This window comes from Melanaphis sacchari, unplaced genomic scaffold (genome assembly GCF_002803265.2).
Source record: "Melanaphis sacchari strain LSU unplaced genomic scaffold, SCAv2.0 Contig128_pilon_pilon, whole genome shotgun sequence".
NCBI classification, from domain to species: Eukaryota; Metazoa; Arthropoda; class Insecta; order Hemiptera; family Aphididae; genus Melanaphis; species Melanaphis sacchari.
Genome location: NW_020270519.1, coordinates 492,903 through 517,782, shown reverse-complemented (window position 1 = coordinate 517,782; position 24,880 = coordinate 492,903). Strand labels below are relative to the sequence as shown.

Sequence of the window (24,880 nt, the reverse complement as noted above, 5' to 3'; positions counted from 1 at the left end):
ATGTTTAATTTTTAAGTAATAACTTTATTAGAGTGTACATTTTATGATAAAATGTATCTTAATGTAATAACATTAAATTTTATAGTTAATAATTTTTTATAAAATTTTAAAAATATTCCTCCATAAATTATTGTAACTATATGACAATATAAATATCAACTTTAAAGTAAACTGAGTTTAACTGACTGTAGGTTCCAAGACTCATTTACATTATCATTGCTTTCAAATTTCTTATAACAAGTATAAGTTTTAATTTAAAAAGGAGTGGGGGAGGCTTTCGTTTTATATTTCAAATCTTGCGTGTGTACCAGTTGCCCTAAAATTATCTTTTTTTATACTATTTGCCCTAGATTACTTAGAGCAAAATTCACCTATTGGCCTCAACCGAATGTATCAGTCACCCTCATATTTTATTATATATTCGATTATAATACCAACCCGTAAAATAGGGGAGATAAATATATGTTAATAATAATAATAATAACAGGTACTAATATGTATAATGAAAGAATAATTTTAAGCGGCATACAATGTAATTTGTTAAAAAAGTAAAACAGTATAAAATTATAGGTAGTTAAAAAGTTTAGATATATTATTGATATTTCATATTTTATTATATATTATGTTTTGTTATAATGACTAACACATTTTAAAGCTACATGGATACTTAGTTAGAAATCGGATAGGTACAATAATTAACAAATTAAAGTCAATGCCAAAACTAGACCGTTTTTCTTTTAATATGATATTAAATAATATGGTTTGTTAGGCAGCAATGAAAATATTTATGGAAATAGATAATGTCCATTTTTTACACAATGTATTGTAAAAAATTGTAATAAAAACTTCGCACAGTAGGAACTTAAATGTTCCATCTATAAAAAGTTTTTCTTGGTAACATAAAAATTTTGAATTTTATTTTGTGACAAAACTTACTATATTTTCCATTTTATGTTATGTAATAGAAAATGCTCACCTTACTCCTTATTGAGTACCTATGTAATTATAATATTTTTAATGCTGAGTGAACATCAGAAATAAATTTTGGTAGCGGTGGAAGTGTGTGTTGTAATACAATAAATATTTTTACGAATGGAATTTACAACGTGTAATGTTCCATCTGTGACATTTGATTGAAATTTTGCACATACCTATTAATTTTAATGGACGTATATAAAAATATCATTCACATCTTTCCGTTTTAAAATATAAAAAATAGTAACTTTCATTAAATTTTTACGCGACGAATGTTTGTGTTCGATAAGTGATAATCGATTTTAAAAGCACCTTTTCATTTTCACTTATAAACAGCTTTGAAATAGATACACGACTTCAATATACATCGCCATTTAACATCCACTGACCGCTTGTGTAACGCGATCTTTGTAAAAAGTGTAATCATGTAAAACTAATAAAATTTTGTCCTTTTCTTTGTGCATTCGTGTAATATTTTCCATCGTGTTAACGTCGTCAGGGCTTTTCATCTACTAAAATGTACCTAAAAAAATATTAATCGCATCATATAATAATTTCTAATTACTATAAAACTACCACTAAAGATACAATAAAATATAGTAACACGCGTATTTTTATAAAGCCTAATATAACAATTATTGTCGTTACCTCTATATGTCCGGCTAACTACTTATAAAATGCATTCTGCAGATAAAATTCTCTCATTGCACTAGGGGGCTGGGAGAGCCATTTATTATTATTGATACAATTTCATTATTTTTATATATTATATATATTAATTATTTTTCTATTTACCTTCCTATTTTATGGGTTGGTATTATAATCGAATACATATCATAATATGTGAGTTCAACTGGTACATTTTTAAAATACTGAAAACAGCAATTGGTCAATAGCTTAATATTTGTATGAACATTTTTATCATTCAAGTAAAAATTAGTAGGTATAAATAACAATTAAATAAGAAACTTATTTAAATAATAGTTATTATTATTTAAATTTGTATTATGCAGTTCATAAAAAAAGGAGTTAAGTTGCAACAAGATAAATAAGGAATAAGAATTATAGACTATAGTATTGGACACTGGTGCACTATACTTCTCCACTCACCTAACATCTAACCAATAAAATTTTAACGAAAGCTTATCTCTTAGACAGTTAAAGTTTGATTAAAATATACAAAGATTTAATTACTATTTACTGTATTAAACTTTGGTATGAATCGAAGATAAGATATTAATAAAATATTTATTTATTTTAAATTCATATAGCTTAAGTAAAAGTTTTTTGTACATTGATTAAAAAGTAGGTACTTAAATACCTACCTATCTACAAATACTTTTTTTTATCTTTTGAAGAAACTTTTTATGTATCAAATTAGCATTAAGTACTTTATTGGTTTCGACAATTTTATTTAGGCTCAAAAAAATTACTTAAAAAAATTAATTAAGCGGTTAAAGATAGTTCATTTCAAAACAATTTTTGGAATTTTAGTGATTATGTTTATTGTCCTATAGATAGGTATAGTAGAGTTGCACTAGTAGGCAACTAATTAGTTATTACAATAAAGTGACCATTAACATCTTAATAATTAATTTGCAAACAACAATTAAACTGAGTAAGCATTCATAATTTGAATTTTCATGTTATTATTACAAAAAAAAAATACTAAAAAAGTGATATCTATTATCATAAATTAACAGGCAAATATTAAGGAAATAAAATGAAAACAATTAATTAATAAAATATAAAATAATATAACAATATAATAAATATTCTTTTTTTCAGGACAAATCGCGAAAAATATACAAAAGAAACCAAGAGAAAAAAATAAATATTATATTCACATTATCGTAATAGATAACTAATAAACAACTGTGCAATGAACCTAATCGTGCAGTACAAATGTGTAATCACAGCAATTTGTTAAAAAGTTACTCATTCTCAAAATGAAGAAATTCCAATTTTCAAAATAAAATAGAAACACTCACCCCAATTCAATCATTCCTAAAAATAATCATGTTGATCCATAATACAGTATTTATAGGTAAAAATATAAAAATATAAACACAGTATGAACAGTATTAGCTCAATTAAATTATTTCTAATACAAAAATAAATAAAATAATATCATAAATTACCATTAAAATTCTTGTTTGTTTTCATAGTCGAGAAATAATAATATTTAGATCCAACAGTTAATTATTTTTGGCTCCACTATAACTTTATTTCATACACATACAAAAAAAACATAGTCTTACTAAAAAAAAAAAATAACAAATAATTACTAATAATTTACTGTACAATTACAATATAATAATTGTTGTAGTCTACACTTAAATTCATAAAATAGGTTTTCTACCTTTAAGATACAACACATTAAACTCATATTTTATTAGTTAAATATTAAGAGTATTTATTTTTTCTTAACTTTTTATATAAAATTAATCACAATTTTTTTATATTGTATTTTTCTATGGTTTTCTACAATGGAAGACTTAATCGTTAAAAAATATTATAACAAATAAATAAAAAAAATTATATTGATTGTTATTTTATTTAAAAATAAATGTATTTAGATTAAATCAAACAATTAATATAATAAATTTTATATAATTTTTACAAAACTTTTTATTATTATAATATTTATTAAAAATTACAATTAGTATTGAACTTGTGACACTGATATTTTTGATACTAAGTATATTGATAAATAACAACACTGACTAAAATTATATTTTAAAAAGCACTTCTATAAGTACATAAATAATTTAGTAAAAAATGTATCAAAAATGTTATTGTTTATTTAATCTAATTTTTATTAGTGCAGTAATAAAAAAAAAAATTAAATACTTAAATGCTGATTTGAAATATTTCAATAAACACATTTTTTTATAAATAAAAATGACAATTATAGCCATTACTTAATTTTGTATGACTATATTAACCAAACATTTTCTACTAATAAAATAAATGCAAACATTTTAAATAATATGTCCATTCATAGAAATGCAAATGAATTTGTAAACATAGAAAAATAAAAAAATAAATATTGACAATAATTTAACTGAAAATAAAAATTATTAAAATGGAATGATACTACATAATATTGTTACCGAATCAATTATCATGAGATATAATATAAATTCATTCAAACTACAATAACAATAAAAAATTAGTTAATAATAGTTTACTATTGTATAGGTATTGAGTTGAGCAATCAATTAATATAATTAAATATTCTACTCTACATAATTCCAATAATTAAATAGTGGCTTTTTTTAATGAAAAAAAAAAATGATAACAAAATATAAACAAAACACAAATGTGTAAAATAATATCAGATCTATTTCATATTATAAATAAAAAACATGATAAATTTTTTAACGAGTGAAATCAACATTATTGACATAATATAATGAAAATTTAAAATTTAAAAAAAGAAACTAAAATTAACTTAAACTTTAATATCCAGTTCATTAATTAATTTGATTTTTGTTAAATACATTTTAATTTTTTTAAATGTGTTGATAATATAAAAAAAAAAATTATATTTTAGGCACATTTTTTATGTTTAGGCTAAAAAAAATGGTTTACTTACTAAAATTAATTATTAAAAATATGAATTTTAACTAAACAACTGAATGAATGTAATATACAATAATAGCTAATATGTAAAGATTACATAATTTTTACAAATTTAGAGAACATATGGTACATGATGAATGCTGATCACACGTTGAATCGTGGTGGACGGGTGGTACTGGGTTATTGGATGGATAACGTTGGGGACTAAAAAAATCAGTTGTAGTCATCATGGAAGTAAACCAGCCATGATTTACAGCTGGTTGTCTGTTTAACATTGTTGAAACAGGTGATGTCTGTGATTGAAAATAGGAGCTGCCGGAGTTTCTATTAATGTCTGCGGATAATGGCGAGCAACGTTGGCGTGCATTGACTCCACGTACTTTAGACCTCGCCCCGCCAACAGCAGCTCCCGACTCTACTCACATAACCTGTAACACAAATAAATGATGTATTTAAAAAAAAATTAAGAAAATGTATATTTAAATTATTTTAAATACCTGTAAAATGATTGTGCCTTCATATGTGTTATTTGGATTCAATGTCATCGGAGTGATCACTACTCCAGCTTCAACACATATCATATTTGGATATTCATCTTCACCAAAGTCACTCATTGTACTTGATGTTACATCCCATGGGTTCCATACAACTAAAAATAACATACTTATTACTTAGTTATAAGAACTACAGGAATTAAATATAATTCCATTTACCTGTATCAGGCATATTATATTTAATCATTTTCATTTTTCTTCCAGATACAACATTTGAAATTACATGTTCCTGTTGAGTATTTTGATAAATTCTATCAGTCCAATGATTAACAGTCACCATTTCTCTTGGTTCTTGATACACACCATTTTCCTTTGTCTAATTTTTATCAATAAATTAATAAATAACTTATGCTAATTATTATTTCATTACCTATATATACCTTTGAATAATATTAAATATTAATTAAATTAGTACATACCTTATCTACATACATACATCCTTGAAGACCAGAAATATTACACTTCCGGACATCTGGTACTTTAAGATACGTATGGAAAAGTATATTAAATTGAAATGGTTCTAGAGACGAGTTGTATAAATTGAAGCTGACTTGTAATTCTTTTTCTCTCAATATCACTCTTAACACTAATTTGAAACTAAAAACAAGTTTGATATATAGTTCTAGATGCATCATTAAAATATGAAAAAATTTACCTATAATTCCACATTTGTTTTGTTATGGAATTGTCAACTAATGAAAATAGTGCTTCAATATCTCCATTGTCTAATGGCTCAGGTTGTTTTTCAACATTCCATCTGCATGTCATGGCAAAACCATGAAGAGGTCCATAAGCCCAGGGTCCAAAATGAGCTGTATTTAAAATTAAAAAAACATATTTTTAAAAAACATTGGCTTAAATCTATTTTGTAAGTCTATTGTACAATATGCACTCTAATAAAAACTATAATAATAATAATAATATGTTTATTAATTTAAACAAAAACTGTCAATGACATTAGGTACAATAGTGATAAATGGTAATTAATACATATTCATCTATAAATCAATGACTATGTTAAAAAGTAAGAGTTAGTCACAATTTTATTTATAACACAATATATACATACATAGATGAAATATTATAAAAAACAATTATAACTAAAACTAACAAATAGGTAAGTAATGAAATAAATATTATAAAAGACGATTGAAAAGCATAAATGAATATAACATAAAAAATAAAAATAATACTATTTATTAGTAGTTCTAATAAACATCAAAACATGTCTAAAATGTTAAAAGAAATAAGAAAATAGTTGAGATTAAATTTTAAGAATTAAATTAATTGATACAGAAGTAATCTATAAAAATATTAGTCATTATGATGACAATAATTAATTAATTGAAAATTATAAGTATTACATTTTATAAAAAATATATTCATTAGTTATATTTATTAATTAAAATACAAAAATTATTTGAATACTAACAATAATCATTATTAAATATTGACCTTATTAAAAAAATGTGTAAATACTTTTTTTAACATTTAAAAAAAAATTGATAATTAAGTTACAAACTTTTTACAATAATTAAAAATAATATAATAACCTTGTCATGTAACAAAATCAAATAACATATTACAATAATAACTATTAAATAAAATAAGTTTAAAATTTCCTAAATTATAAACATGATACAAAGAGAATTATTTATTATTTTTAGTATCTAAAGTAAATTTTATTTGGTCTATTAATTTGTAATAATAAGAGAGACAAAAACTTTTAGAATTTATTTTTGATAAATATACTTTTAACTATATTAATAATTGTGTTATTAATAATGTTTTTATTGCTAAGAAAATTAGTTGAAATTTAATTCCTAGACATTTTCTTGAATTTATTTGTCATCAAATAGCATATGAGAAAGAACATCTAAAGTTACTTACGGAAAACTATTGGAATGCCTCCTCGAATTGATTTTTGACCATCAAAAACAGCCAGTTTACTAAACATAAATACAATAAATAATCAATAATTGAACAAATTAACAGTTACCAAAATTAATTATATAGTTATATTATACAATTAAAAACAATCTATACACTTAAATTAATTTAAACACATTATTTTGTTAAGGCATATTATTTTATTAGTTTTATAGATTTTAAATGAAAAAATACATTTATTGGTATTAGAAGGATATATTATGTTGTCTAATTTTTTGCTCATCAGTAATCAACTTGGAGTATGGTTTTTAATAGTGAATTGGGTCTAGTTGGTACTTTTGAGAGGTCAAAGATAAAATAACTATAGCATATATAGCATTACTTAACAAAATAATTATAAGAGAGTAAAACATACTTCGATTAATATAATTTTTTTATGCTAGAATGTTTTGACATTTTAAATAAATAAGTGATTTCTGTATAGTTTTATTTAAAATATTATGTTCATGGATTATGAAACTAAATAAGTTATTGTTTTTTAAAGTTTACAATAAAATAGATGATATAATTTATATATGTTATGAAATTCCTATTGGTTTAGAAGTATATTACTTATTAACTAATATTAATGCCCTATTTTAAAAATTTATATTGAATTCTACCCCTGTAAAATAAAGTATGTATATAACTGATTTTTAAATACTTTAAAAATGTTAATAATTTTAGTATTAAAGTAGAAAAAAATATATCTCTACTTTAATATATTTTTAATACATTCAATAAAGATATTATTTATTTGTATTAAATACATTATTTATTATTGATATTAATTAAAAGTTTAAATTCGTAACAGTAATACCAACCTATATCTATTTAAAATAAAAAACTAAAAATCAGGGAAAGTCACTCTTTTATATAATATTTGACATCGGTGTACCTCATTAATGAGTAGGTCACAGTAATGAGCAGATATTGTCTGTCTTGTTTGCTAACCTATATTAGTAATATGGTGGACTGAATTAATTTTTTTCTCAAACCATACTGCATAGGTATATTATACAATAATTATTATTATATGTATTTTCAGCTGTTATTAACTGATACTACAAATTGTATGTTTTGAACAACAACAAAATAACTAAAATTGTGATTTTTGTTTAAATATTCAATTTGTCAATATTTAAACTTTAAACAAGTATAAAAAAAACCATGCATATATAAATATTTAGATTTGTTTGTTATTTTAAAAACTTACTAAGATTTAAGAACCTTAATATACTCAATTTTCAATATTAATAATTTAGACTTGACATTTAAATAAAAGATTCTTCATAAGTTATTAAATAACAACCTAAAATATATATATACAACATGCTGTTTTTTTTTTTTTTAATGTTTGAAATTAAAATAGATATCTAAGCCAAAAATAACGATTAATGAGGACTTTTATTATTATATTTTATTAAGCACAATGGCAATTTAAAAACATTTCAATAAATTTAAACTATAATCTTTTTTTACATATGCTATTATATGGTAATTAAGTCGCTATTGACTTAAGAATCAAAAGTTAAAAACAGTAATATATTGCATAAAATAGTATACATTATTATAATAAATAATAATAATAATCAATAAAATAAATGCAATGTTTTAAAATAAAAATTAATTTAATTTATCGTATTAATAATATAAATCTATAACAGAATATACTTAGACTGAATCATCTTCGCCTAAATCGTTTTTTTTTTTTTTATACAATATTTAAACTGAAATTTCACAAATACATTCAATGAACTAATTCTGAACAGTAAACTCTATACTAAGTAGAAGATCGAGTTAGGTTAGGTTCCACATTTTTTTAAAATTATATATAGGTAAAAAAATATTAGACATTATCACTCGGTGATAACAACCTCAAATTTACAATTATGATTATTAGAATTATAAATTAGTTTACCTTGAAACGTTATTTATAGAATAAGTTTTAAAACTATCATCTTTTTTACCTGTAATCTTTTAAACTTGATAATGAATATTATTTTTCTTTTTCAATTTATCTATTTATAATACAAGTTTAAATTTTTTGAAATATAAATAAATGTTCGCTTAAAAGAATCTGAGAACAGAAGAAGTTAATGAATAATAGTTTTATAAGGATAATTTTTTTTTTTTAATTTATTGAAGAAAACAATTACCTATACAAACGTAAATATCTTAGTTATTTTTTTTTTAAGTATATACCCATCACAACCATCGGTCCCAAACATAAAAATAAATGGTAAATACTCAATAAAATAATTTACTTTAATATTTATGTATATTGTATAATTGATAATTTTTATAGATATTGACAAATTAGTAAAAAGTTATATAAACGCATATTTTCTTTCTCCGGTATTATACTAATAAATATTATCGAAATGATAAGTGATAACAGGTAACTAAAAAACGAATTTAAAAACAAATTGCAAACTTATCCTAAAACATTTACTTTCCAAATACAAATTTCGTTCCATACATCAATTAATTTAACAATAAAGCTTTTATTTAGAGCATTTTTTAGGGGCAAATTTTTTAAATATATGTATAAATTATAATTTTTACATAATTTTTTTATTTATTTTTTAAGAATGTTTAAAATTATTCAATAATGTTTATTATTATGAATTATGTATATTTTTTTTCTTATGTACCAGACAAAAACGACGACGGCTGCAAAGTTTAACAAAATGTTTATCACATTTGGACAAATGTAAAGGAGTAGATATATTAAATAGGCAGTTTTATTAATGTCTTGTATCAACCACAATAACACTAAATTAGATAAATTTAAATATAATTACATAAATAGATTTTTATTTCACCATTTTTATTAAAATTATGTTAAGAACAATTTTTAAGAGCATTTTTTCAAAGTTATATAATATAACAAGTGTATTAAATCATATTTTTTAAGCCCATTTTTCTTATTTTTTAGAGGACATTTAAATTCACGCTCTATTGAAAATATACTCCACAATATATATAGTAAAATGTTATTGGAGGAAAATATTATAATAAATTTAAATTAGTTATACACTATGTTTACTATCTAAAAAAAAAACAGACAAAAATCATGAAAACTCACTCTACTATAAAGTAAATATTTAGTGAGGTATCTACTTAAAAGTTTCAAAAACGAAAAATGCGTTAAATTTTTTTTAACGAATTTGTTAAATGCAAATTCATTGATAAACTATTATACACCCAAAACAAGTCTCTATTCTAACAAAATATTATACTAATATTTTTGACAATTTTAAATAATTAAGTATTAGGTATAAATAACGACTTTTGCCCCTCTTAAAAATACCAACTAAATCAAATTTGCTATAAGTACCAAGAACCTTAATGTTGAAGATCAAAGAAAAATATCTGTTATAAAACTTAATGATATGTGCACAAAAATAAAAATTCACATTATAGTAAAATCATTTTAATCTAACCAGAATTAAAAATATGAGTATATTAGGCATTACTTATATCATTAACTTATATCATTTTGCTCACATATCGGTACAACTATATGCAATGGTGTAAATAGATAAATAATATTAGTATTAACAATTGTAGAAATAATTATTATCAATTTTTAAAATTGTAACAACGGTCGCCGATGTATTCAAAATGAATCTTAATAAATTTCAATATAATATATATTGATATATACTATATATACGATATATTTATTAGTTTTTAAAATTTGTAGTTAATAAAAAATTATATATTCGTATAGTAATTAAGAATAATAAATTTTTAGTTGTTAACTAAGATTACACAATATCCATCATACATGTGTTCTATCATTTGATCACAACATAATATAAATAGTATTTATTAAATACACGTTTTCTTTAATTTTTTAATTATCTAAAACTGTAACAATAAATTATATTATCACTTCAATGAAATTCGAAAAATGTCTACATGTTTTTTTTTTTTTTTTAAACATTTGGATCATCATTTATTACTCATATTCTATACAGAGTTCATTACTTCTATAGCTAGAGTGTGAATAACACCGAAAACACTAAAGTAGTACTAATAATGAGTAAAATTCACTAATGTTTCGTAATTTACACAATTGTACTAAAAACTATTGAAAAATTAAAAATCAAACTCTCTAAAATACTGTACATATATATAATATATTTCTCCAGCTCATAATCAATCAATATAGGTACCATAAAGACTAAGTACCTACACAATTCACGTGTAACTTATATAACGATATTTTTATAGTATAATTTAACGTATTTCATAAATGTTAAATAGTGTCACTAGACACAAAATAATAACAAAATTAACAAAAATTACTTGAACTTCTTCTACTCTAAATGTTTAAAATAAATTTAAATTATGTTTACATTAATAAAATAAAAACATTAAGTAATAAAAATATTGATACGATATATTTTAATAAGTGTACACTAAGTTTTAAATAGTTAATTTTTAACACATTTTATCTTATATATAAAAATAATTTGAGAAAAATAAAATAATATATTATTTGTAAGAATATTTACTGTAACAATTTATTTTTATTAAATGAATAAATATACGATTTCGAGAAAATATTAAACATTTGTAAGACAGTATCAGTGGTCACATACTCGCTAAATTATAGTATTACAAGATATAACTTTGTACACGCAGAATTAGTTAAGCCATATTTGCTCCATACGAATGCATAACTTATACAATTTTATTATACTACATCATATATAAATGACTACATAGAACATAATACATTAATATACATAGTAGATTAGTAGATGATATTAAAAATATTATTCTTGCGGACGTGCAGCGATAGCATATAAATTTTGTAACTCTACAGCGAGCATGTATGTGATATATAAATATACATATAATATAAGCACGCACAATATTTTTTTTGCATCTGTCCTCAAACCTTAAGGGTGTCGGTCAAAGAAGAGTTAACCCTGCAGGTCCACCCATCTCTTCTATATACGTAGCATCCCTTTCATTTCCTCGGCATGTGCCTTGACAAATGAGCGTTCGAGACAAAAACCGTCGAACGGCGGAGACCCTTTCTCTTTCTCTCTACCTATGTTCCCGCAACGGTCTCGGTCTTTACACCCTCACGCGCGCTTTTCTTCATACAACACACGATCCCCTGTCCACCTCACCGCCATAACATCGATTCTTCACCCTTGCCACCACTACCATCTCTGGGCTTCTAGCTCGTTTTAATCCATACAGGACCTTTATCACTAATTACAATCATGGCCACCGCCGTTGGTATATTGTTACTGTTTGGACACACCATGGGGCAACATCAACTGCAGCAAAAAACTAGCCATGAACGACGCGTAGACACATTGCAACGTACAAGAGGGCGACATTCTCGTCCCTCAAATATATTATTTTATGTATGATAAGCAACACCGCAACCGCGTCAAAATAATAAATTATCGTCTACTCAGAAAATCATAAAAAACGATATTATGCCTGTATATAATATATATATATATATATATATATATTTCTATGTATAGTAAATACTAAATACGTGTATCTATTGTACTCGAGCGTTTACGTCGTGGAACGAAATTGTTTGAAGAACTGAAAATATAAGAGATGGAATATTGGAGATAATATTATTACATACCTACATGGTTATACACTCTACATACAGTTATATTTAACATACTAAATAACTATTTTGACGGGTATATTCGTATTGCATACTAATTTTTGCCTGCCAACAATTATATTATATATATGTGTGTGAGTGTATACAAGATAATATTGTAATTATAATATTAATAATTTAGTAACTGTCATATGTTTCCAGATAATAATAGTTACTACACAATAATAATTAATAACTAATAAGTTGTAAGTACTACCTCGAATTCCTATATAAATAAATATATGCGATTGACCACGTGTACGAGTTCGTGTTAAACTATCCTATGTATGTACGAGTGTATACCTATATATACAAGTGTAATATTTTACTAATTGCGTATATCTAAATAATATAATAATTTTCAATCAGAAAACCTGAGTATACAAGCATAATGATGACGTGTCTACAATTAGACATACACTTACACGCACGATAGTATAAACATGCTGTAGGTACCTATATTATACTAGTATAATATAAATAAAAATATAAAGTAGTCTTAAAATTTATATTTTCTAAGAATAAAAAACTTATTAAAATAAATAATTATAATTTGAACATAATATGAAAACTCCATAATCAAAAATGATCATAAAACCGTTCAATACCGTTCAATAAAGTAATCAATAAGTTTATTAAATTAGATAGTTTATATTATAACAGAATAAAACAATATGATTCTATCTATGTTTTTTTTTTAAATGTTATATGACAATTAGCAAATTATTCTAGTTATAAGTATATAATATAAAAATATAACACGTTTATTTTAAATTTAAAAAAAATTGTAGAACAATACCAAAAACTTTAATTTATGATCTATAAACATTTTTAGACGTTTTCGATAATTGTACCTAGTAATAAAATCAAATTAATAAGTTTTTATTTTATTTTGTATAGAGACGTGGCTGTTATTTAACTTTTTTAATTTTATTAAATACTTAAAAAGAAGAAAGATAAAAATATCCTTTTAAGATTGAACAAAAAATTTAATATTTCAAAAGAGCATATCAATGAGACAATGAACTATTACCTAATAAAAAAATATTAAAATTTAAATTGCATTTTTTAAAGATTAAAATATTTTATGCAGTTAAAAATTTGTGTAAGAATAAGTTATTTAATTAAATACTTCTAACTTAAAACTGTAATTTAAATTTTCAAAGAATTAGATTCCAGAGCATTTATTATTTTATTATTTATCACAACAAAAAAACTGATTACATAAGAACAAAAAAAAAAAAAAATAATGATAATAATAATCAGTCTTATTAAATAAGACTGATTTAATAAAAAATCGTGTCCTTAAATTGTAGTACTTTCAAGATAAATAAAACTGTTTATACATAAAAATTGTTTTAGATTCTAAACAGAGCAATATAAATATAATAATTTTACAATGATGTGTGTTTTTTTTTTGTATGTGTCTGAATATAGAATGAGTAGTTGAAAAAAATTCAATCTTCAACTTTGAGTATGGTTTTTGATTGAAAACATTGAACTTTAAATAAAGGTAAAAATTAAAAATTGCCAGTATTTTTTGAAGTAATTGAAAAAACAAACATTTCTTCGCAAAACTATTTTTAACAAAATTGATTTTAGTTTTTTTGATATAGCTTAAAAATACATTTTTACCAAATATTTATGATTGCATTTCCTGCATATAGAATAATTTTTTAAATATAATTCCTTTTAAGCTATTTATAAATATTTGAATTTTTTTTTATAAATATAGATAAAAAAAATTGATGAATAAAAATTCTTTAAAATTATTACGAAGTTTATTTTAAGTTGTTAATTTATCAATTAAAAAATATCAATAATACATAATCACAAATTTAGTTATAAGTATTTAAGTTTAATTTTAATTTTACAGTTAAAAATACATTGAATGTATAATTTTTATAACTAAGGCTTAAAAATTGAATACTAAGTTCGTTTTAAATAGTTACAATGAAACTGATATATCTAAAAAATATATTCCTAAATATATTTTATAAACATTTTGATTTCAAATTTGGACAAAATTGCATGTTAAACAATGAATAATGGTATAACTTATTTTATAATAATTCAAAAACATTATTATAGTCGTAGGAACTCAAAACTTTTACCTTTATTATTTTATTTCACACACACACACAAAATCATTTTAAAATATAATTTTTTCAGAAAAATTATTCAATTTACTGTATTACTAATGGTAAAATCAATTACTTTAATAGAAATATCAAAAATCTTAGTAAGAAAAATACTTAGTGATATAGACTGATAGAATGTTTCGCTCAAAATCTTTAATTGTATACAATTTATCATTGAATTTAAATCTAACATATTCATCACAGTGATCCACTATGTAGCAAAGACGACCAACTACCGAAATATTTTTTTTTTAATTATTGATCATAATATTCAGATATTTACATCTAAATTAACCATTATTATCAGAATATTATACAAAATTAAAATTATAATTACATTTTTTATATAAAAAGAGTAGTACGTAGGCTGTCCGATAAATAAGGTACAAAAATATACCGAATAATGAAAAATGAATTTATTACTTTAAAACTTCTACACAATAAATTAGACATATTTTGCTATTTTTCTATATAGTCACCATTTAAATTGATGCATTTTTCCCAACGATGGAATAATTTAAAAATGCTATCTCGGAAATATGCAGAACATTTTTCATCGAAGTACTCTGTAACTGCGTTCATTACCTCCTCTTCATTTTGAAAATGAGTTCCTCCTAAGTGTTTTTTTTTAACGGACCGAACAAAAAAAAATCTGAAGGTGCCAGATCAGGACTATATGGTGGATGTTGCAATGAATCCCACTTGTACTTTTCCAGCCAAGCTTTAGTCTTTCCCGCTGAATGTGGGGTCTGGTGTAAGCATTTTCGGAACCCAACGTGAACAAACCTTACGAAAATTTAATTTCTCATGGACAATTTCATGTACAGTGGTCTTTGGTAGATCAAGTTGTGTAGCCATTTCCCTAATTTTAAGTCGTCTATCCGATCGTAACAATTTTTCGACCGCCTCAATGGTTTCGGCGGTGGACGTGCTTATTGGTCGACCATTTCTTGCTTCATCTTCAACACTTTCTCGACCTGAATTAAATTTTGTACACCAAACCGATACACTTTTTTGAGACATTACGTGCGGGCCATAAACTTCGGTTAATTTTCTATGAATTTCAGTCGGAGAAACATTTTGAAAATTAAAAAACCGAATGACGGCGCGAACTTCTTCTTTTGTGAAACTTAAATATTGGTTTTCCATGTTTAAACTTACATATTCGACGGAACACTAAAGTAAAATAGTCATGATGCATAGAATACGTTGTTTGTTACATATATTATCAATGCTGGAAATTTCAAGCCGATATCGTCTATTTTTTACGCCAAAAATAACTTTGTACTTTATTTATCGGACAGCCTACGTATATCTACTATCATATTTATTCTTTTTCAAGTAAATAAAATGTTAATTTAATGAATTTTAAGGTTATAATATTAATTCTATAATTTATATTCAATACAAAATTTAAGTATAGCATGTTATTTTAATTTTATATTACTCAAATTTACTTTAAGCACAAATCCCAACATAAATAATATTTTATGATATATTATATATGTTGAGCTTTGTATATATGCCAAAATTTAATTATTTTATTAGTTTGAACCTAATATAAATTTAGTCTTTTTAATTTATGGAATTAAGATTATTACCTTAAAATCCATGTAGTAAGTTCCATAGTGATTTAAACAATTTAATGGAGTAATTCCAGTTATTAGGACTATAGTCGTCAAACTTTTCTAGGTATAAAGTTATGACGTTCGATAGAATACGATTCCTAATAGGCTTCGTATTTCTACAGAATCATATAAATGAAATACATAGATCTCAATTTTAATTAAATGCAACTCAATGGAACCCACCTCTCACATTGATATGATATGCAAGGCATTAAAAATGCTTAGAATTTTAATGAGATTAACTAATACATTTTCTCAAAATAACACAATAAGAACATAGTACTTGGCCCAGATGAGAACCATCATAGGGTACGGATCAATAATTTGGACCACATACTGTAAATGATTCTATTCAGCTTGAAAGAGTTTAAAGCAAATTCTTAAGATATGCAATTTATCCCTCATTATTACATTCCAGTCTCAAAGATTTTTAGCCTAAAGACTAGACCCCTTAGCTGACCATAGACAAAAATTAAGCAAAACTTTTCTCAGTGGTATATTAAGTAATGCTATTGACTCTATAACTCTATTAACTCTAATTAACTTTAAAATTCCATAATATTCTACTCATTCATAGCTATGTCTCAATATTTCTTAATTTAAAAGCAATAACATAAAAAATAAGCCAATGAGACACTTAATACTTATCGTCTTTGAAAATCTTACCTTTTTTATAAAAATCAACTTTCTTTTTATTAATTACTTAAAAATTCTGCATTTTAAATAGAACTATAATTATTATTATTACTTTATCTATTACCTATTTTTACTTATACCTATCTTAAATACGTTATACCAAAAAGGCACTACTCGTTGATTGTTAAAATAAATAAAAATACAGAATAATTAATTTTAAAGTGAACATTTTTAATTTAAAAAAACTTAATTAAAAATTTTATTTATGAAAAGTGAAAATTAGGTGACCACTACTGCAGTAAAATCTAGTTGTGTGAATTCGTTTATAAGTAATTCTTTATAATATATATATAATATAATTAAGTGTTAAATTCAAATTCAATTATAATACTTATAACATACGAAAAACGATCCTAAGAATTTATAGACTGCCAACCTATATAAAAAAAGTACCATTATATAATGTTTAATATTGTTATTGAAATAGTTTATTTTATTATTGCTATTAATAATAGTATGTATTCATTAATTTATTTTTGTTAATAACTTTGAATCAATACCGTAAAACGGTATTAACGGGTAATAGCTTAAATTAATTTAAATGTTTTGAAAATATCACTATGTATTTTTATATTAAATAAAATAGTTTACCTAAAAATTTCATGTCCTGAAAAATAGTATTTTTGAAAACAATAAAATAATTTAAATTTTAATTATTCGTTTAAATATCTAATTTTTTCCAAATTTTAACTATTTACAGTTTAAAATAATTGAAATTTAGTTCAATACCTATACAATGAACATTAATTTTATTACATAACACAATGAATAAATATTAGTTTTATATATTATGTACATTTTTCGAAAAACTTTTTATACAGCATTCGATTGAATAAATTGAATACATTAGAATTAAACACAACATTTCCTTTAAGTTTCTTAAAATTTGAAAGATTTTTAAAAAAAAAAAAAAGAAAATAATATAGGTAATCTTTAGATATTTATAAACTCATATTTTAAAATATTGACTAAATGTTGAACTTATGTACCTAAACCTAATCAAGATTATTAATTTAAGAGTGATAATTTATAAATATTTTCAATTAATAAAATATTAAAATCATTGTTTTGCTTAATACATTTAAAAATAATAATAATAATTAGTGTTTATAGTTTATACACAATTATGAAAAATTATTATAATCGCTATCTTATATATATTGGAAATATAACACCTACAAGAGGATTCGATAATACTAGAGTTCAGTTTATAACTTACATATTATATTATACAACTGGCCAACTGGGCGGAGTTAACTAAGTGGATTATCATACGAAACGATGAATTACCGACTAAAAGTTTAAAACATAGTTTAACGGCAATGTATTTTATGTAGCTATATAACAGTTTTGGGTCTTATAGTATAACTTGGCTCACTGAGTAAGAGATGGCAAGAGAGACCATCCAAAGTAATGGTGTGTGGCGTCAAGTTTTCTCCGATTGTTTTTCACGCTGGACTTAGCTAACATGAACCACCACCAACCATAGTTACGAAACATGGGGATCGGTCGTGTGCGACCGTGTAATTACCGAGTGCTCCCTGCAGGTCGTTGGCCATTAATATACGACTGCCACACCGAACGACATTAACAGCCGCCTTAGTGATTACAAAACGGATACAAGCAAAAACCCAGCCATTATCGCCGTTAACGCTGTTATAGCCGATGCTGACATAATACTGTAGGGTGGACGAAGCAAATATGAGGTACCTATATGGCTATATATGAGGAGACAGACGAAGGGGAGTTAACCACCGTCACACAATACTATCTGACGCGCGGTGCACCAAACACGGTGAATAGCCGGAACAGCCGTACAGCGCGAGTGCAGTGATTCATGTAGAGGTATACACACATACGGGAGAAAGGGTTAAACAATGGACGGGAATAATGAATCGATTGTTTAAAGTTTAAGCGTATGTACATTTAAGGGTAATAAATTTGTTACATAATTTACGGATCTTTAAAAAATTGATTTTCACTAATAATAATAAAATGATAAGACCATAATTTATACCTATATACATATAAACACCTACCAATATATCATATTAAAACATATAATAATTATTTAAATGAGTAAAATAATATAATTTATAAATTACATTTACATGTTAACAGCATATGTTGTTCAACTTATAATTATCGATTTAACATCAAGTATAATTTTTAGTTTTATATACTGTGAAGAGCAAATCAATTAGATAAAATACAAAGGGTATAAAAGAAAATCTTCTGTTATTTAAATATGTTTATATAGCTTTAGGGTGGAATACAAAAATTCCGAGAACAAAGGTTGCGCTTGATTATATTAAACATCAATGCCATAATTTAATCATTGTAATTAAACGGCGAACTGGGCCAATAAAACAAAGTCAAAGCTTAAATTTAATCTCATCCTATGCGTACTGATAATGCTATTCAACTTTATTATATTCAGGTCGGAGCACCATATATTTAAACAAGAGTCGAGCCGGGTCATTTCAGGCTTTTAGACATCAAACAATTACGACGAGACGAAATTATCGACTCGGGAAAACATTCACAAGTGCCACTTGACCTCCTCGGGAATCTCGTTTTTACACAGCCTTTTTTGAATTCTAGCTTTTTAAACTGTAACATACAATTCAATGACTGCAATATAAGCAAAATATTTTATATTTTATTTATTATAAAAAAAATGAACCCAAAATACTTGGGTTTTATTTTTAAATATACAATTAAAATCTAGAGAAATTTTAAAAATAAAACTGAATCTAAATAATTATTGTAGATTAAATTATCTAATGAGATTTACCTATAAAATATTACACGAAGCAAATAAAGATAAACCATAAAATATAATAATTTTGATATTTACCGACTGTTTTTTACGTACATTAATAATCGAATGAATAAATTAAGTATTAATTATTTTTCTATTTAGTAATAATTATTAAAAAATAACTACAATTTTAATCACAGCTACAGCGATTCTAATGCAAAATCACGGATCAACTAAATTAATAATTGTTGAATTCTTATTATAAATATATTCATTCAAACATAATAATTGTAACTAATAAAAATAATTAAAAAATATTAAATTATATTTTATCTCGTATTGTTGTATGGAATAAAAACTTTCAATCAACATTAAATTATATAAAATAAATATTAAATACATTCATAATTTATAAATATTCTTACTAAAATTAAATTAAATTTAATAAAAATTATTTAGTAATATGTTTATTTATTAATATTGTAATATTCAAAGTAGTATCAATAGACATACATGATGCCATTTTATTATATTATTAATGGTTATAATTTAAACCAAATTTACTTCTTCTTTTCAATTTTACAGATTGCAGACAATCATTTTTAAGTAATAAGAAAATGATAACTGATGAGTAAACGACTAAATTTCCACTAATATATGGTGGGAACCTATTAATACTTGATCATTATTTTTAAGTTACGCTAATATTTACTATAATAGTTATAATAAAATATACAACGAGCTCACACTCCGAAATATAGGTAAGCAACAAAATAGTTCGCATCCATCATAATGCGGTGATTTGCGTCTTTTTAAATTCCACCTTATTACCTTTTAAGCAGCTCCCATACTTGTCTACCAGTATCTGAGGGACAAAAGGAGGAGTTATAATCTGATTAACGAGTCTCAAGGGTTGATCCGGGCCAAGGCTATCAGTCAAAAGATGTTGGACGACAATGACTTGGACAGAGCGAGAGGGTGCTTACGCGGGATAAATGCTTCATCAGTCATTACCAGGCTGCCACACCCTCAGAGGGGTAAAAAAATAACAACGAAACTCTTTATCTGCCAGCTGCGCAAATTTTGCTTTGAATTGTCTTAAAAAAGTTTTTAGTATTTTTTATTAATTTCTAACTTTTAGATAAAGTATTAATAATTTATTTTGAAATAATAACATATTTTAATAACACAAATTAATAATAAATACTTCCATGTAAATATTAAGTATTTATACATCATAAATGTAGTAGAGAAAAGATATCATCATACAAAATCTAACCATTTTTGAACAATAAAATATTAAAATGCAGAAATTAAAAAAAAAAAAAGATTAAATGGTTGATCAATACCTTATATTTATTTAAAAATTATCATCTGTAAATATAATGTATTTTTTGTTAATTTTATTTAATAAAAAAAGAAATATAATATTCAAGCTTCCAATATTTTAACCTATTAAAAAATGTGAATTTTTCCACTGATATAAGTAGATTCAAATAAAGAGTATTATATTCAAATTTTAAGTTTGAAATTATCTTTTTAAAAGTTTTAATTATCTCAAAAAAAATGAAAACAAAAATTTTCGAAAAGAAATACAAAAGATATACATCTTTCTTTTTAACTTCTCGCGGGGACTTCCTAAAATATTATCTAAATAATCCATCTGAAAAACATTGTTAAAAAAAAAAAATGATAAATTTTTTCAAACCTTTCAAAAAAAATGAGATAAATTAAAAAATATGTCAACAATCATTTTATAAATAGGTAGTCTATTAATTTGTTTATTATTAATTTTAACACTAAATATTTTTGGATAAATATATTTTCTGTCGATAACTGTCTACGGTTATAAAGGTATAACTTATAAAATTTGAACTATACTTAATATTGGGTGTAATATGTATATAAATATTTACAGATTATTTTAATAGGTACTAAGTTCGATAAAAAAATATAATAATACCTAATACTCGATTAGTAAAAAATAATAAAAATTTAAAAAAGTCTCGGTGATTCTATTTACGAAATAAATGATTAAAATATAACCACATAAGCATTGATTATAAATATTGATTATTTATAATCAATGATATAAGTAACAAGAATATTTAATTTTAAATATTTATAATTACTTACAACTATTAAAGTCAAAGATAATAAAATAACATTTTTTTTTTTAACGAAAACCTTAATTTGAAAAATTATTAAGTATATACCGATTTAATATGTAAATAAATTTGAGCTGAAGATATTCTTTATATTTATAACTTACTCATAACCATTTCACTAAAATACTCTTACGTTTAACAACAAAATAAATGTTTGTAGAAATGTTTAACCACGTAGTAAATAACTATAATATACCTCTGAGATGTATTTATACTACAATACTACAAGAAAGAAAAATGGTTTAAGATGTTTATTGCTGTATTTTTAAAAGAAAAAAAAAGTACCTTTATGTAAGGTACCATCTTGAGAATAAAATGGACAAATTTCACGGTCATATTGTAGGTCTTTTGACACGTTTTATGACTTTATAACACACTAAATGAAAAAAAAATCATTCAACCTTGAAAATTTAACATTTTGTTCAGTTCTGTTTGTTAAAAAGGTCTTTTCAAAATATATAATATGTTGGTAATCACCAAGTTACAATAACAATTCTTCCTATTTTTATGCACAGAGGTAATATTTTAGAGGTCAAACTAATAACTTATTCCAAATGTGTTATTCTATCCTGGTAAATTTAACCAAAAAACTAATATCGTTACTATTTTTTGTGTATTTTAATCCGCTTAAAACAAATAAATCAAAGCTTAGTTTATTATACATTATCGTTATCGTTATTAACATTCACTATAGTCAAAACCAGAATTTGTTTATAGCTAATTTTGAAAAAGAGTTATTTTTTTGGCATTAATTAAAAAATGTGTGTATTTAAAATAAATATTGAATCGGATTTTGATTTTAATTACACTTTTTTAAATTAAACAACGATTAGATGAAATTTAAATTTCAATAAAGATATTGAAAAATAATTAATATAATAGGTATTAAAAATAGTATTTCACGTCATGTATTTATTATAAAAATAAATATAAAATAAAATATTTTTCCAAATATCTAACAAATATTATATAATTACAAACACGAGGTGAACAGATTATATTTTTAGTTGATATTTTAATCAAAATAAATATACTGATGGTTGTGATACAAATTAAAAACTATAATAAATAGTTAATTACCCATCAATAGCACACAGAAAGAGTGCAAATAAATTATAATAAAATATGGTACATTACAACATAATAGTACCTATTATTTATTTAATAGCATAATATTATTATTAAATATTTATCAACACGTGCATGTGTGTAAATATCAGAATTTTGGCTAAGTATTTTACTAATATAACGTTTGTTAGTAACAGTGGCGTATTTACGGGAGGGGGAATCAAGTGGATAAATCCCCCCTCCCATGGGCTATACACACAAATAATTATAGTCATCATATTATTTAAAAATTATTAATATATTTTTTTTTTCAATAATTATTGATTAAATTTGCAAGAATTAAAATACTATAATATATTGTATAATATTCTCATTGGTATCTTCATTTATAAAGTCATATCCCCCCATGACAAAAACCTAAATACGCCACTGGTTAGTAATAACAAACTAGGGGACGATAAGAATTTTATAATACTTAGTATTACATACTTAATATTAAATAAAAATTACTTACGCCACTTTTTAATAAACAAAACATAATAAACTGCAATATTTTTACGACTTTTAATAAATATCCTCGCGTCATAATTCATTCAATAGAATTATTTTTTAATTTATCCATTCCCAAACAACTATTACATGAAAATTTCAGATAGCGGTAAAAAAAAGTTAAAGTTAAAAAAAATTATACATTTACAATAAATCATAAACTAATTATTTAATTATATATATTCTTAAAATTACACTAAATTATGTTAGATACCTATATAAAGAAATCGGAATATTATCATGTTAAATTAATAAAAATCGTTTGTCTATCTAATCAAAATTATAAATTAATTTACATAAATTACTAAATGAATAGATTTTATACTATAAAAAATTGTATATCAAATCTAATGTAAAAACCATTTAAATCTGTCACTATACCAGTAAAATAATTAAATAAGTAATTATCGACTTTCGAAATCGGTATCGAAATAACAATATTTTAATGTTAAGAAACATTTAATTGAACCAATTTGTTAAAGATAAGTTACCTTAACATGCCTAAGTAAAAAATTATTCGGTCTTATAAATTAAAAATGTTGACATATTACAATAAATGCAAAACAAATAGGTAGTCATGAACAATAAAAAAAACACTCACCTGACGAACAACTGTTCCTGATTGTTAACCCTCCAAGAGACCACGGTGGCACCTGTTAAAACAAGAACAAAGGTGATTGATTTTATATGTAAGAAAAAAAATATAAAAAATAATTATCAAATAGAAATTGTAAAGAAAATATCACCAAGGATCATTGAAGTATTATTATAGGTATGTTAATTTAATAAGGATCAAGGCCAGTGACAGGAGTCGCGACCAGCCAAATACCAAATATCTGGCGCACGAGCAATTACAGATTTTTGGTAATCAATTAAAAAAATATAATAATATTTCTAGTAAAAATGTGAAAAATATCATTACCGTGCAAGTTTATCGTACATGTTGTGTTGTTTCCTCTGTCGAGAACGACGACGCTGGATGCGATAGCTGCCATCGTCGACGCCGGTCAAGACACAAATGATACGCGTTGATAGTGATTAGTGATATCCAGGCCAGCCGGAGCCGAGGTCTGCGTTATCAATCGTGAGCGCTCGTCGTCGCCGCCGAGCAAAACCACCACGAACACTATATAGAATAATGTTCCATATAGGTTTTCG

The 24,880-nt window shown here is 23.8% G+C and overlaps 1 protein-coding gene across 1 annotated transcript; it reads right to left on the bottom strand.

Moving 5' to 3' along the window:
• Positions 1–4,609: 4,609 nt before the first annotated feature.
• On the bottom strand, positions 4,610–24,808 carry LOC112591034 (putative glucose-6-phosphate 1-epimerase). The gene is made up of 8 exons (XM_025334674.1): positions 24,645–24,808; positions 24,324–24,375; positions 7,008–7,066; positions 5,773–5,929; positions 5,537–5,714; positions 5,277–5,433; positions 5,061–5,212; positions 4,610–4,991 (listed from the first exon to the last, which is right to left on the bottom strand). The coding sequence occupies exons 1-8, from the start codon at positions 24,715–24,717 to the stop codon at positions 4,983–4,985; spliced, it is 837 nt and encodes a 278-aa protein (XP_025190459.1). The 5' UTR covers positions 24,718–24,808; the 3' UTR covers positions 4,610–4,982.
• Between the last annotated feature and the right edge of the window lie 72 nt (positions 24,809–24,880).